Source organism: Barbus barbus (genome assembly GCF_936440315.1).
Source record: "Barbus barbus genome assembly, chromosome: 7".
Lineage (NCBI taxonomy): Eukaryota > Metazoa > Chordata > Actinopteri > Cypriniformes > Cyprinidae > Barbus > Barbus barbus.
This window is the reverse complement of record NC_136735.1, coordinates 12,955,699-12,969,882: the sequence shown is the minus strand read 5'-3', so window position 1 is coordinate 12,969,882 and position 14,184 is coordinate 12,955,699. Positions and strand designations below refer to the sequence as shown.

The 14,184-nt window shown below is 37.0% G+C and overlaps 1 protein-coding gene across 2 annotated transcripts; it reads left to right on the top strand.

Annotated features, from left to right (window-relative positions):
• Positions 1-1,164: 1,164 nt before the first annotated feature.
• On the top strand, positions 1,165-13,725 carry tcirg1a (T cell immune regulator 1, ATPase H+ transporting V0 subunit a3a). 2 transcript variants are annotated; one of them, XM_079421541.1, is made up of 21 exons: positions 1,165-1,336; positions 2,285-2,407; positions 2,960-3,038; positions 3,238-3,386; positions 3,485-3,580; positions 3,658-3,719; positions 4,262-4,388; positions 4,468-4,550; positions 4,626-4,719; positions 5,542-5,754; positions 5,949-6,099; positions 6,215-6,354; positions 6,773-6,930; positions 8,453-8,543; positions 8,629-8,747; positions 8,851-9,064; positions 9,165-9,272; positions 10,609-10,701; positions 10,862-10,982; positions 11,212-11,383; positions 13,299-13,725. In XM_079421541.1, the coding sequence occupies exons 2-21, from the start codon at positions 2,291-2,293 to the stop codon at positions 13,381-13,383; spliced, it is 2,472 nt and encodes an 823-aa protein (XP_079277667.1). In that variant the 5' UTR covers positions 1,165-1,336; positions 2,285-2,290; the 3' UTR covers positions 13,384-13,725. The 2 variants fall into 2 exon arrangements, with proteins under 2 accessions (XP_079277667.1, XP_079277668.1); XM_079421542.1 differs by having other exon boundaries at positions 10,615-10,701; positions 13,299-13,723.
• The last annotated feature ends 459 nt before the right edge of the window (positions 13,726-14,184 follow it).

Below are 14,184 nucleotides of genomic sequence, written 5' to 3'. Positions count from 1 at the left end.
AGGTGTTTGTACTCAATTCCCTAACTTTCACTTTTTACCTACACCTTCCATGTGATCCTCCAGTTATAGTGCTGTATTCTTTGGTGTGTTGCCTGTGGCAACTGAATGCAGATCGTGAGAGCTCATGAGGCTGCTGTGATTCTTTATTCATGCCACCAGAGATTACCAGTCAGCTCCTCTGAGGAACAGGTGACTAACACACCTGCACATCTTCCTCATGCTAGGAGGCACTCTGTGTTGTGATACTGAGCTTTGTCTTAAAGACATAGTGGTCAAATTCTTGCTCTCAGTGGCAAATATTGTATCACAGTTTACATATTGTCATTGCTCCTCCTTTTATCATCAGAACTGGATTATCTTACTTTTTATTATATATTATTATGTTAAAGTACATATAACAATACAATACATAATATACAATACTTCACATGTAAATAAAGCTTTTCACACTCCTTCTCATTTCCATTCCGACCATCTTATCTTTGGCACTGCGGAGGCTGCCTGTCAGATGAACATCTGGAATTTAAAGGATCATACCAGTGTAGTTTTCAGAGCATGTAATTGGCCACAGAAAAGGGTTCACAGTACTTCACTGATTTGATTTCTATGCCATTCTCTCATTGTTTTTACTGAACGGAGTCTGTTAGGCCATGCTAGAATTAACATAGCATTCTGAGTGAATGAAAACTAGAGTATTTTATGTATTTCAGACACAGTATTTTATACATTTAAATATAATTATATATTACAATTAAAAGTATTACATATTAAAATAAATTCTCTCCATTGATTTTTTCCAAAATAGAAGGAAAAAATACAATGCGTTAAGAGCTAATAATGTAGCTTAAATCAAAATGGTTTACTTTGATGTGGTTGGATATCTTACATTTGCCATTGCAGATATTACTTTTTAATTTTTCTCTTTTGAATTTTTTTGTATTAATTATCTTCTCCTAATTCTATTAAAATTGTATTTAACGAGGATTGCTTCTCTCATAAATGCATTGACATTTATCAAATATAGTCATTTCACTATTTATTTTGTTACTAGAAATGTAAAAAAAAAATAATAAAAAATACTTTCACCATTGAGCTGGCATGATTATTTCCTCTCCAGGGACTGAATGCATGCTCTTGGCTCATGTGCTGCAGCAGGTCTAATTCAGTGGCTCAATCACATGGCAGTGACTGGAGCTGGAGTAATGAGAGGCCGTGAGCTCAAAGATCTGCTGTTTACATCGCACAGCTTCAGAATACATCCGATCATGAGATCAAATTGTGGATAATTTTTTTCCCCACAACTATCACCTTGGATCTATCCATCATCTCTCATACGGTAAGATCGGCTTGCAGTTTAAAGCGCATTTGAATTGAATGCATTTATAAAATGCTGTACAAATACACTGAAACTATAAATACCGTTTATATAAACTAGGTGATTCAGAAGCAACTGAATCGCGTTAGCTCAGTTCACAGCTGTCCTCATTTATGTCGGTCGTCGGGGTTTGTTTATGTTGCTACGCCATGCTTCTGCAGTAATGGGACACTGCTGCGATTATTAGGCTAAGTGCTCTCAGGCAGACTCCATCAATTCCCATCATTCCACATTTTCATTAAATATCTAAAATGATCACTGTAAATGCTTTTAGCATGCACTGTGCTGAAAGACAATTAATGCATCTCTTTGTAGCTTTCTGGTAAATGCGAGAAAATTCCTTAAACTGCAATATTGTATAGCCTACATTTATGATTATTGTTTATAAAGGTGTATCTGTTTTAATAAATTATATTTCAATGCTAAAATCTGTAAGAGCTTTCATAGTTTATCGCATAATGCTACATTTTTATTCCCAAACGTCTGTAATTCCGCTATTTCTCATATTTATAATAGGATACCGATCATAGATGCCTTAGCAGATGAGTTTCAGATGACTCTAAATGAGATTCTTTCTCTTTCATGAGTTTATTCATCACATGAGCATGGGCGAATCCCCTGTGAAATCTCAATTAGATTACCAACTAACCAACATCACATGCAACCGATCTGTCTACAACCCTTATGCATCAAAATGAAAAGAAAAGCTACCCTAGATAAATATCCTCTATGCACAATAATGACCATTAGTCATTGTATAAGCCAGAGAAATGCAACAAATAAGCAGACTTATCATTTGTTCTTTAATTTGCATGATATGGATGTACTTATCGCTCAGTTACTTTTAGTTGTAATGTTTACGTTGCAGTTTAATGTTGAGGTCTGGTATTTGAACACATTATGTTTCAGGCTATCATGGGATGCCTCTTCCGAAGTGAGGAGATGTGTCTGGTCCAGCTCTTCCTCCAGGCAGGTTCAGCTTACAACTGCGTCAGTGAGCTTGGGGAGCTGGGCTTAGTCGAATTCAGAGATGTGAGTTTGATGGATACACTACTTTTCAGAAGCTTTTTTTTATTATTTATGCTTTTATTCAGCAAGGACACATTAAATTGATCAAAAGTGAGAGATACATTTTTTTACATTGTTATAATAATATTCTGTTGATGTTCTGTATTTCTTTTGAACTTTTATTCATCAAATTATCCTGGAAAAATAAATGTTTCTTAAGCATAATCAGCATATTAGAATGATTTCTGACAGATCATGTGACACTGAAGACTGGAGTAATGACTGCTAAAAATTCAGCTTTGCCATCACAGGAATAAATGACTTTTTACAATATTAAGATATAAATATTATGTTGAAGTATAATACAATTTTACAGTTTTTACTGCATTTAATAATAATAACAGTAAAAAACAGACCTGGTGAGCATAAGAGAGTTCTTTAAAAAAACCTAAATATCTTATCGACCAAGCTTATGTCTATAGATAGAAATTTGTGCTCATATACTGCCATCACATTTGCAATCTGTCTTGCTCTTTTCCCCTCTTGTTCTGTCTCTCTTGAACCCAATCTTCACAGCTGAACCCAAATGTGAATGCCTTTCAAAGGAAGTTTGTTTCAGAATTGAGAAGATGTGAGGAGCTGGAGAAAACCTTCAGTAAGTCTCTAAATCCAACCATTGTTGATCCATATTTTTATGTAATCATAAAATATTCACCTTTCAATGACCAGCTATCAATTCAGCAAGTATAATATAATTATTGTACTCATTCTTTGACACTCATCATCTGTCAAATATTTGTATCATTATCACTGTGCACATCCACAACATGTTTTCCTCTCCCTCCTTTCCACAGAGTATCTGGAGCAAGTGATCAGCCGTTCTCTCTATCCTCCTCTGAAAGGGCCTTTACCTACAGCCACACCAATCCCATCAGCCCCACAACCCAGAGAGCTGCTTTCCATTGAAGAGGAGAGCGAGAGACTGGCCAGAGAACTCAGAGAGGTGAGAGGAGAAAAGAGAAGTAGGCTAAATGAATATCTGGTGTTCCAGAAAGGATATCATGTAGTGCAAGTGGTGATCTTGACCCAGTCTGCATGTAGGTATCAAGGAACAGGGACAGTCTACATAACCAGCTGACCCAGCTCAGTCAGTACAGAGGGGTCCTGAAGCAGAGCATTTTATTACCAACCTCACAGGTAAAAATCCAGCTCTTAGCCTGCTTACCTTCATGTCTCTCAGATATCTACCAATGCTTCTCATAATGTTCCTCAAGGTTCCACCTCCGACTCTTGAGACAACAGCACTATTGGACAGCAGGCAAGATATGCGTTTGAGGTGAGGACAATATCCATCTAAAAGAGAATGTGATGAACATTTTAATATTCCAAAGAACTTTTTTCCATTATAAAGTATCTTTTGAATCTCAGTGAATCATTTTGAATATCATTAAAAAGGGATGAAATGTGAATGTTATGGTCACATTAACCATTGTTCTATGAATTTTTCCAGGCAAAATGGGGTCATTCTAATAGATCAATGGAGTTCTGTGTGAGCTGTGCTTTATATATCTCCAGACTGTTGACAAGAGACAGAATATCACTGAAGTATCACTAAAGTAACGACTTGTTTAGACAAAATTTTCTAAAGTCACTTTCAACTTGAACATGAACAAAATCTGCGTAGGAAACTTTTAGCCCTCACCAAAACTAGCAATTGCGCAGAATTCTATTGAAATGACTGCAATTTAAACAGAAAATTTCACAGAGCAGTGGTAAGTGTGACTGCATCTTTAGGCAGTAAGTCGAAATATTATTTTCACATTGTGAACAAGTACGTAACAAGACATTAATAATGCTATTGACATCTTTCCTGCACAGTTTTGTCACTGGCGTGGTCCATCCATGGAAGGTTCCAGCATTCGAGAGGCTGCTGTGGAGGGCCTGTCGTGGTTATATCATTGTAGACTTCTGGGAGATGGAGGAAAGGCTGGAAGTGCCAGACACTGTAAGAGAGTTACATTAACTGAATCACATAACTCATTTTGATGAAACTGGCCATATACATATGTTTTTCTTGCCCACAGGGAGAGATGATTCAGTGGACTGTCTTTGTGATCTCTTTTTGGGGAGAGCAGATTGGGCAGAAAGTGAAGAAGATCTGTGATTGGTACATTTATAGCTTAATTTAATTGTAGCTTACTATAGTACACTTTCATGATATCACATATCCCTCTTTTCATAGTTTCCACACACATACCTTTGTGTATCCAGAGGGTTTGGAGGAGAGAGAAGGAGTACTTCAGGGGCTGGAAAGCAGGATAGTAGACATCAAAATGGTGACTGGAATGTTCCTTTCATTACACAATGACACTCACTTTGAAATAAGACCATGTAGTGGTATCAAAACATTTTCAGGGACTGTAGAATCACTTAAAATGTATGAATTTGATTGCTTTCAATAAAAAAATAACAAGTGGTACTTCTTTATGGAAAGACCAGAAAACAGAAAGTCTGCAACTCATTTTACTTTTGTAATCTGATATATTTACAAGTGAGACGGGATATGTAACATTCAAAAGTTTGGGGATTGATTGATAGTTTTTTCAGTACGGACACATTAAATTGTTCAAAAGTGACAGTTAAGCTTAACATTGTACAAAATATGTGATTTCAAATACATGCTGTTTTTTTTTTAACTTTATATGTATCAATGAATCCTGAAAAAAGGTTTCCATAAAAATATTAAGCAGCACAACTGTTTTCAACATTGATAATAATAATAAATGCAGCATATCAGCATATTAGAATGAATTCTGAAGGATCATGTGACACTGAAGACTGGCGTAATGATGCTGAAATTTCAGCTTTTGGGAAACAAGGTATAATTTAAAACATATTAAAATTTCAAAACAATTATATTAAATTGTAAGAATATTTCACAGTATTATTGGTTTTACTGTATTTTTGACTAAATAAATGCCGCCTTGGTAAGCACAAGATATTTCTCCCCAAAAGACCCCAAACTTTTGAACAGTAGTATATAATATTACTTTAAAAAAAATGTGCATTGATGAGCTGTGCACAGAATATTTAGTAAATAATATAAAAAGGAAAATGAAATAAAAACTGTATTTAACTATGCTCTTGTCTGTCTGCAGGTGCTGTCTCAGACGGAGCAGTATATGCAGCAGCTGCTGTCTCGCTGCGTGTGTCAGATGCCACAGTGGAAGATACGTGTGCAGAAGTGTAAAGCTGTGCAGATGGTGCTCAACCTCTGCAGCCCTTCAGTCACAGAGAAGTGTCTCATCGCAGAGGCCTGGTGCCCCGTGGCCAAACTCCCCCTGCTCCAGAGCGCTCTGATAGAAGGAACGGTGAGATAAGACAATTTAATAAACTGTTTCACACAAAATATGTCACAAAAAAGTCAAGCGTTAATTTTTAAGTACTGAAGAAGTATAGATGGCGAGGGATAGCAATGCAGAAAATTACTAATTTTCTCTTTTATAGCAGGATTCGGAGCAGTGAATTCTGCAATAGATTGTTTTTTGTCCTTTCTGTTTCTTAGAGAAAGAGTGGTAGCAGTGTGGACTCCTTCTACAACCGTCTACCTGCACCCACATCTCCTCCAACACTCTTTAACACCAACACATTCACTTCCAGTTTCCAGAACATTGTGGATGCTTATGGTGTGGCCAGTTACAGAGAGGTTAACCCAGGTAACTCTCACACACAGTCACATGGAAGTCATTTTAGTTAACTAACGTTTGAGATAACCTACGGAAGACATGGAAACCCATTCTAGTAAATGTCTTGTGTTTGTTCCTTTGTCAGCTGTGTACACCATCATTACTTTTCCTTTCCTGTTTGCGGTGATGTTTGGAGATGTTGGTCACGGTTTACTCATGACATTGGCTGCTCTGTGGATGATTCTGGAAGAAAGAGACCCTAAGATGAGGAATAACAATAATGAGGTTTCGTTCAATTTCTATACATCTTAATATCAAAAACAGTTGGGCTGCTTAATTATAATTTTTCTTTCAGGAGTTAATTGGTGAATACAAAGTTCAAAAGAACTGCATTTATTGGAAATAGAAATTAGGGCTGCACGATATATTGCATGTCAGTAAATCCGGTTCTGTGATTAGCGGTAAATCTCCATCACCTGTTTTCTAATGGAGTGCCATTTAATACACAGAGCCGTAGTTCACTGACAAGCTATGCAATATCACGTTCAATATCGCAGACGATTCATCTGCGATTCTGAGCACGAATTGCGTAGCTTGTCAGTGAACTACGGCTCTGTGTATTAAATGCCGCTCTAGATGCTCTGTCTCCATCACTTTCTAGAATGCACTTCAGGTTTGTACATAATTTTACACTTTCTTCTAGATTTGGCGTATGCTGTTTGGTGGGAGATATCTGATCCTTCTGATGGGGTTGTTCTCCATCTATACCGGGGTTGTTTATAATGAGTGCTTCAGTAAAGGACTCAGTCCTCTTTCTTCTGGCTGGCACCTCAAACCCATGATGCAACACTACAACTGGAGGTACATGTAAACTATTACATCCAAGGCAAAGATGAACCATAAGGTAGATTTCAATTTAAAGATTTAATAGTGTTGTAATGACAAGGATAGTAATGGTGGGAATGTTCAACAGGTTTTTTAGAGCAAGACTATAAAGAGTTAATTCACCCTCAAAAAAATTAACATTCAGTGATTCACCCTCATGTCATTCCAAACCCATAAGACTTTCAAATGAAGACATATTTAATGAAGCCTGAGAGATTGGTCCATGCAACCAAAACTTTAATGCTTTAAAAAGTTCATAAAGGTATTAAGAGCATTAAGACATAAAGGTCAATGTATATGTGTGAATAAAGGTCTAAATTAATTTTGTTCTTCATATAAAGTGACCATGGTTCTTCAGAAGACAGATTAAACCATTCAATTAATATGAATTATTTTTACAGTGTCTTTATTAACTTTTTGAAGCATAAGTGTTTTGGTTGCGTAGACTTCAAATGGAGGGACAGAAATCGAAGATGATCTAAAGTCTTATGGGTTTGGAATGACATCATTGTAAATGATGACAGAATGTTTATTTTTGGGTGAACAATTCCTTTCGGATATGTTTTTATGCAGAAATTAACTTTTTAAAATAAATCCACCCTGAAATATTCACTGGAGTGAACTAACAGCCAGCCTCAAACTCCCCTATATCCTCCATCACTACTAAAATATGTACATCAAACCACTAGAAGCACTACATAAAACTGCAAATACATATTTTCTTTCCTACACAAGTGTCTCAAACAACCCTTAGACCAGAGTCAAAGCACAGAAATTCCTTTATTCTACAGTGTTAATTCATCCCCTTGATTGTCAGGAAGTTAACGACTTCCTTCCCTTTATGACATGGTCAGACAGATAAAGATCCTGCTTTCTTGGAATAAGACTGTTTACGGTGTGTTCACATTTACCATTGTTTGACAAATTTTCACAGACAAAATGCATTTCACCCATCTAAGTGCATGCACACAGCAGTGATTATTGAACACACACACTTTGTGTACAAACATCTGGAGCAGTGGGCAGTCATTTTGCTGTGGCACCTGGGAAGCAATTAGGTGTCTTGCTTAAGGGCATAACGAGTGTTGAAGAGAGCGCCACCTACATTTCTTACCGGTCCTGACACTCAAACGCATTACCTTTGAGTACAAGTCTGACTCTTTAACCATTAGGCCACAACTGCCCCTTTATAGTAATTTTAATAGGAATCTGTGCAATTGGTAATTGGCTAAAGATTCGCCCAAACAGGTTTAAATGGGTTCAAGCTGGACAAGCAGATTTGCCGTGTTGACCAACAGACAGTTGCTTGGTTTGAAAGTGTCTTCTGTGTGAGCTGTGCTTCATACCTCACTCACTATTGACAACAGACAGAGGACGCTAACGTGAACACACCTATGCTCTGTAAAACCCGTTACTTATCCTTCACTTCATTATTGTCTGTTTGATCTCATTTTACACTCACACTCACTTGTGTCTTTTTTCATCTGGACTGGTTCAGTGATGAAACTTTGAGGAGCAACCAGTACCTCACTTTGGATCCGAATGTAACTGGAGTATTCCAGGGACCATATCCATTCGGCATTGACCCGGTAACCAGGCATTTAAGCAAATCCCCCTTGTGTCTAGCTCTCTCTGAGGCTTAGATTTGACTGTGTCTCGTTTCCTGGTCTTTAGATCTGGAGCCTTGCCAATAACCACCTCACCTTCCTCAACTCCTATAAGATGAAGATGTCAGTCATCATCGGAGTCATCCATATGACTTTTGGAGTCTGCTTGTCTTTCTTCAACTACATGTGAGTCAAGTTACCGATTCATTTTTGTTTACATTGATTTGCTTCATATCTCTGATCTGTTCGGTGGATATTTTCTTGCCATTTTAATGGTATTTTTCCTCAGGTACTCTGGGGATGTGAGCAGCATGTTCCTGGTGTTGATTCCCGAGCTAGTGTTCATGCTGTGTCTTTTTGGGTACCTTGTCTTCATGGTGGTGTTTAAATGGATCGCGTTTGGACCTCAGGATTCAGACCGTGCTCCCAGCATCCTAATCCACTTCATTGACATGTTTGTGTTTGCGGAGAACCCAGACAACCCACCACTTTATTCAGGACAGGTGAGACATTCATTCAGTACACTGATTCTTTCAACGTTTTGGTATTGTACAATAGTTTTCTGTCATGACTAATACATACATGTCATCTCACTGTCTTCAGATGATAGTGCAGAGAGTATTAGTGTGCTTGGCACTGCTGGCAGTTCCAGTGCTGTTACTGGGAAGACCACTCTTCCTGTACTTCAGGCACAGGAATAACAGGAGAACGGTAAGTAATTTAGTCTGTTGTGGCATCTTTTTTTTTTTTTTTTTTTTTCTGTGCTCAGTGTTGTAGTGCTCGAGGTGTTGTTGTTTTTTTTTTTTTTTTGTGGCATCTTTGATAAAATAATTAATATATATATCATTGTGGACACAGTCACACAGTAGGGTCATGATAACTGTTATCCAAGATTTGACTCATTAGGGTAACTTTCATAATTTATATCGCAAGCTTTGTCTGGCCAACCGCACATTCTTTTCTCGATTAGTGTAACCTTAAATGTGACCCTGGACCATAAAGCCAGTCTTTTCAAAATTTAGTTTTATACATCGAAAGCTGAATAACTAAGCTTTCCATTGATGTATGGTTTGTTCGGATTGGACAATATTTGGCTGAGATTCAACTATTTGAAAATCTGGAATCTAAGGGTGCAAAAAAATCTAAATACTGAGAAAATCGCCTTTAAAATTTTCCAAATGAAGTTTTTAGCAATGCATATTACTAATCAAAAATCAAGTTCTGATATACAGTGCCCTCCATAAGTATTGGAACAGTAAAGACAAAATTGCTCTGTTGGCTGTGGAGTCAAGACATTTGCAAATATGATTAAAAGATGAATATGAGACAAAACTACAGAATGTCACATTTTATTATTAGCCGTTTCAACACATACATGTTTTACCAAATAAAAAGAACAGCACTTTTAGAGTTCATCCCACTCATTGATGTGAGCATAAGTATTGGGACAGTTGAACATAAGGCAGATATAAAAGATTAAAAGCTATTATTTAGTTGCAGATCCCTTGCACACAATCACAGCAGTGAGTCTGTGACCCATTCTGTAGTTTTGTCTCATATTCATCTTTTAATCATATTTGTAAATGTCTTGACTCCACAGCCAACAGAGCAATTTTGTCTTTATTGTTCTAATACTTTTGGAGGGCACTGTATATTACAATAAGACATTTACAAAATATCTTCATGGAACATGATCTTTACTTAATATCCTAATGATTTTTGGCATAAAAGAAAAATCTATAATTTTGACCCATACAATGTATTTTTGGCTTTTGCTACAAATATACCCCAGCGACTTAACAGATGTTGTGGTCCAGGGTCAAAAATAGGACTATATATTCGAACTTAAATCATAAAAGTATCACAAAACATAACTAGATCTAGCTAATACATTTGCATATTCCAAAGTGACCAGGTGATGCCCTCACCAATAAGGGAATGTGTCTCTTTTCACAGAAGTGTAGAATGTCCTTCAAGCAATTGTCATATTCGACATTGCAGTTTCTCCCATACTGTGCCTGATTGAAATGTGTTGACCGTTTCTCAGTTACAGGAGGAGCAGCGCCCCCTAGTCACAGACACCAGCTCTATAAACGCTCAACTAGGAGACCTAGAGGGAGGAGGAGGAACAGAGGTTCAGGTGAGAAAGAGAAAAGATCAAGACACATTTCACAAATAAAACTCAGCATTAAAAGAGTCAAGAAAAAAGGAGAAACACTAACTTTCCGGTTGAAAGCATACATTTTTCATTCTTCCATAAAGGAGGTACTAAAATATTGTATGCTTCTTAACCTTTACAGGAGTTTGATTGCACGGAGGTTTTTATGCACCAGGCGATCCACACCATAGAGTACTGCCTGGGCTGCATTTCTAACACCGCCTCGTACCTTCGACTTTGGGCCCTCAGCCTCGCACATGCACGTATGCAAACACTCACAAGCATCCACGAGTATTTCATGTTCACTTATCCACCTTAAATTTTTCATAGAAGTGAGTTCAGCCATTTGTAACTTGAATATGTGATGCTAGTTTTAGTGTTTACTGCACTTTGTTAGGCTAATGAATTGGAAGCTTTACACATTCACAGATAATACCTCTGCATTGCGAAATAAGGTGGATGCTTAATTAGTTCTGTATTTGTGTGCATTAGAGCTGTCTGAGGTTCTCTGGGTGATGGTGATGAGAATTTCACTCTCATGGCAAGGCTATGTGGGATCTGTGGTTCTGTCAGTCATCTTCTCTGTCTTTGCCATACTCACGGTCTCTATCCTGCTGGTAATGGAGGGGCTGTCAGCCTTTCTGCATGCTCTGCGTCTGCACTGGTGAGAAAATCACAAAAATAAACCAACTTTTGTAGTGGTTCTCAACCAGGGGCCAGGATCCACTAGGGGGCCCCAGTAAGATTTAGTTATATTATCTTAATTAAAATGACTAAAAAAACAACAACAAAAAAACTTTAAGATTTACAACATTAAACTGACATTTAATGTGTAAATAAACATTTAAACATTTTAAATACATAAAGTATTTTTAGAGCCTTCAAATATTGACTTGGACAAAAGTAGGCCTTGGATTATAAAGGTTGAGAACCACAAAACTAATAATTGCACAGACTAGTATGTCTGTTTGGTGACTATTTGACACATTAAATGAGATTAAATGGAGTGCTTTTAAAATTACAATTCAGTTCCAGGATTTGAACTGAATTTGAATCGAGGTGTCAAATCAAGTTCACTTCCTTTGGCGCTTGGTTAACTTGACTATGTAAATTCCAACTTAAATTTCTCCAAAAAGGAGAAACTTCTTCAGTTCTGAATTTTGTCAAACCATGGCTACAGCAAAATAATACTGAATAATTTCCTCGTAATAAAAAAAAGCAAACGCTTCGGTCTAGTGAAAACAATTAAGTGTAAAAGCATACTGAAGTGTTTTGTAAATTATTTAGAACGCAAACAGAATTCTTATGAACCACCATAAAAATAACCAGGTGTTGCCCAGAGGCTGACAGAAAGTGATTGCAAGTGATCGCGTACTGTTCTGCAACAATTAACAAACATGCATCTGAGAATGGAGATGCAGTATGCACACTTTTATTCATCAAGTCCCATTGTAAGTAAACATTGCATGACAACAAGGCAACAACACAGGAATCATAGTTATGTTCTGTGAGTTTATTAAATGTCATTGATTAAGGTTTATAGCAGGTGTTAACAGTGATGTAACAACTTTTAAACGGAGGACGGGGTCGAGTGGGGTTGCTATAACGTTAAACCAGTAAGGTTCATTTGATAGAGACTAACCACCCCGTCTCTCTTTTTGTCAATCACTGTGTTACACTCCCCACCACACACACAACACCACACCTGCCATTTACCACCCTATAGGCTCACCCCTGCCCCACCACCACAACCCTGCAGGGGGGCCTTACAACTTACAGTATTTAAAAAAACTTACACTGTTCCAGTCAGCCAGTATCTTACTGGATTACATAGGATTTCTGCAGCTGACCTAATGAGGAGTCATTTAGAATGTCAAGACCAAACATTTCAAATATTCTTTCTTTATAGTCACTGTCATTGTGACATCATTAAAGTTGACAAGCATCTGATTCATGGCCTTAAAGGGACAGTTCACCCAAAAAATAAAATTCATGTCATTCCAAAGCTGTAAGAGGTTTTTTCTGTTAAGCACAAAATATATTCTGAAGAATGTGGGTAACCAAACAGTTGACACTAACCACTGACTTCTAAATGAAAAAAAATTAAATACTATGGAAGTCAATGGCTACTGTTATCTGTTTGGTTACATTCTTCAAAAAAAAAGAAAAAAAAAAGAGGTAGGAACAAAATGAGGGTGAGAAAGTGACAGAATTTTCATTTTTGGATGAACTGTGCTTTTAAGGTGTCACCTTCCTTCACCATTGTATGGCCATTTTTCTCTGGCGAAATATAGATATACTAGCTTCAAATTAGGGCCCCCTGCAGGGCTAATGAGTCATAACAGCAAGTGCTGTATAGTGTGTGGTGGGCGACGCGGTGATTAACAAAAGGTGTGTAGTTTAGTAGTAAAGTGTAGTAGTTTACATTAGTTGATATTCATATTGAAATATACACTATGAAGAATCAATCACCAGTTGTGGGGATCTTGGCACCTTTACTGAATTTTCTAGGTGTGTGTAAAATTTACTCTTGATGAAGTGTTTAAATAATTTGAATAGATTTTTTCCATTTGATGCAGGGTGGAGTTTCAGAACAAATTCTACAGCGGATCTGGATACAAGTTCAACCCTTTTTCCTTTGCATCAATTCAGCATCTAGAGTAAATGTACATCATCTCTGTAAAAATGTTTTTATACTTCATTTTAAAGCTGGATGTTAACCCCTTGTAGGTTAGGATTATTCATTAGAGGGTTTGTTCACCCTGAAATGAAAATTCTGTCATTAACTCACCCTCATGTTGTTCCAAACCTGTATGACTTGGTTCTGTTGAAAACAAAGTGAGATGTTTTGAAGAGAAGGTTCTCGCTGCAGAGCCAATGGACAGAGATTGATGTCTAACTCCCCAATGAGTGGAGATTAAAGGCCCAAGCACACAGATCGTAATTCTGAGCATAACGTATGAATTACAAAAATGCAGAATACTAATAAAGGATTTTGTAACTTAGAACTTGAGAATATTTGTATTCTTCATGATCACGGTTCTTCACAACACTTTTACATGCAAGTTTTATCTTTATAGCCCATTTATCTTCAGAATAAGGAAGGTAAAACAAATGCACTCTTACCTTAAAGGTGTTATTGAGGAAGAAAACTGAAATAAACTAAAACCGAGCCATTAGGTACTATTTTAACCATTAAATGACTGATATTGTACGATTATTTTAAATGGGTGTATTCAATGCAATGCATGTCTGTTAGAAGCATAAATATAAATTATTGGCATCAAAATGGATTGAACAGATGATTTGTATTCAAATATTCACACAGAATGGAGTAGATGCGTTCATAAAAATATAGAGATTTTGTGCATCTTAGTTGCGATCATGAATGTGTTCATACATATAAAAACAAAACGTGTGTACATCCAACAATGTTACTGAACAACTGAATCAACACAATGTCAT

Excerpts from the sequence above, each read along its gene's own strand:
- tcirg1a (XM_079421541.1), top strand. The coding sequence starts at position 2,291 with ATGGGATGCCTCTTCCGAAGTGAGGAGATGTGTCTGGTCCAGCTCTTC. Across the intron at positions 6,355-6,772 it reads TGAGGAATAACAATAATGAG|ATTTGGCGTATGCTGTTTGG; the intron begins GTTTCGTTCAAT and ends ACTTTCTTCTAG. Across the intron at positions 9,065-9,164 it reads CACCACTTTATTCAGGACAG|ATGATAGTGCAGAGAGTATT; the intron begins GTGAGACATTCA and ends CACTGTCTTCAG.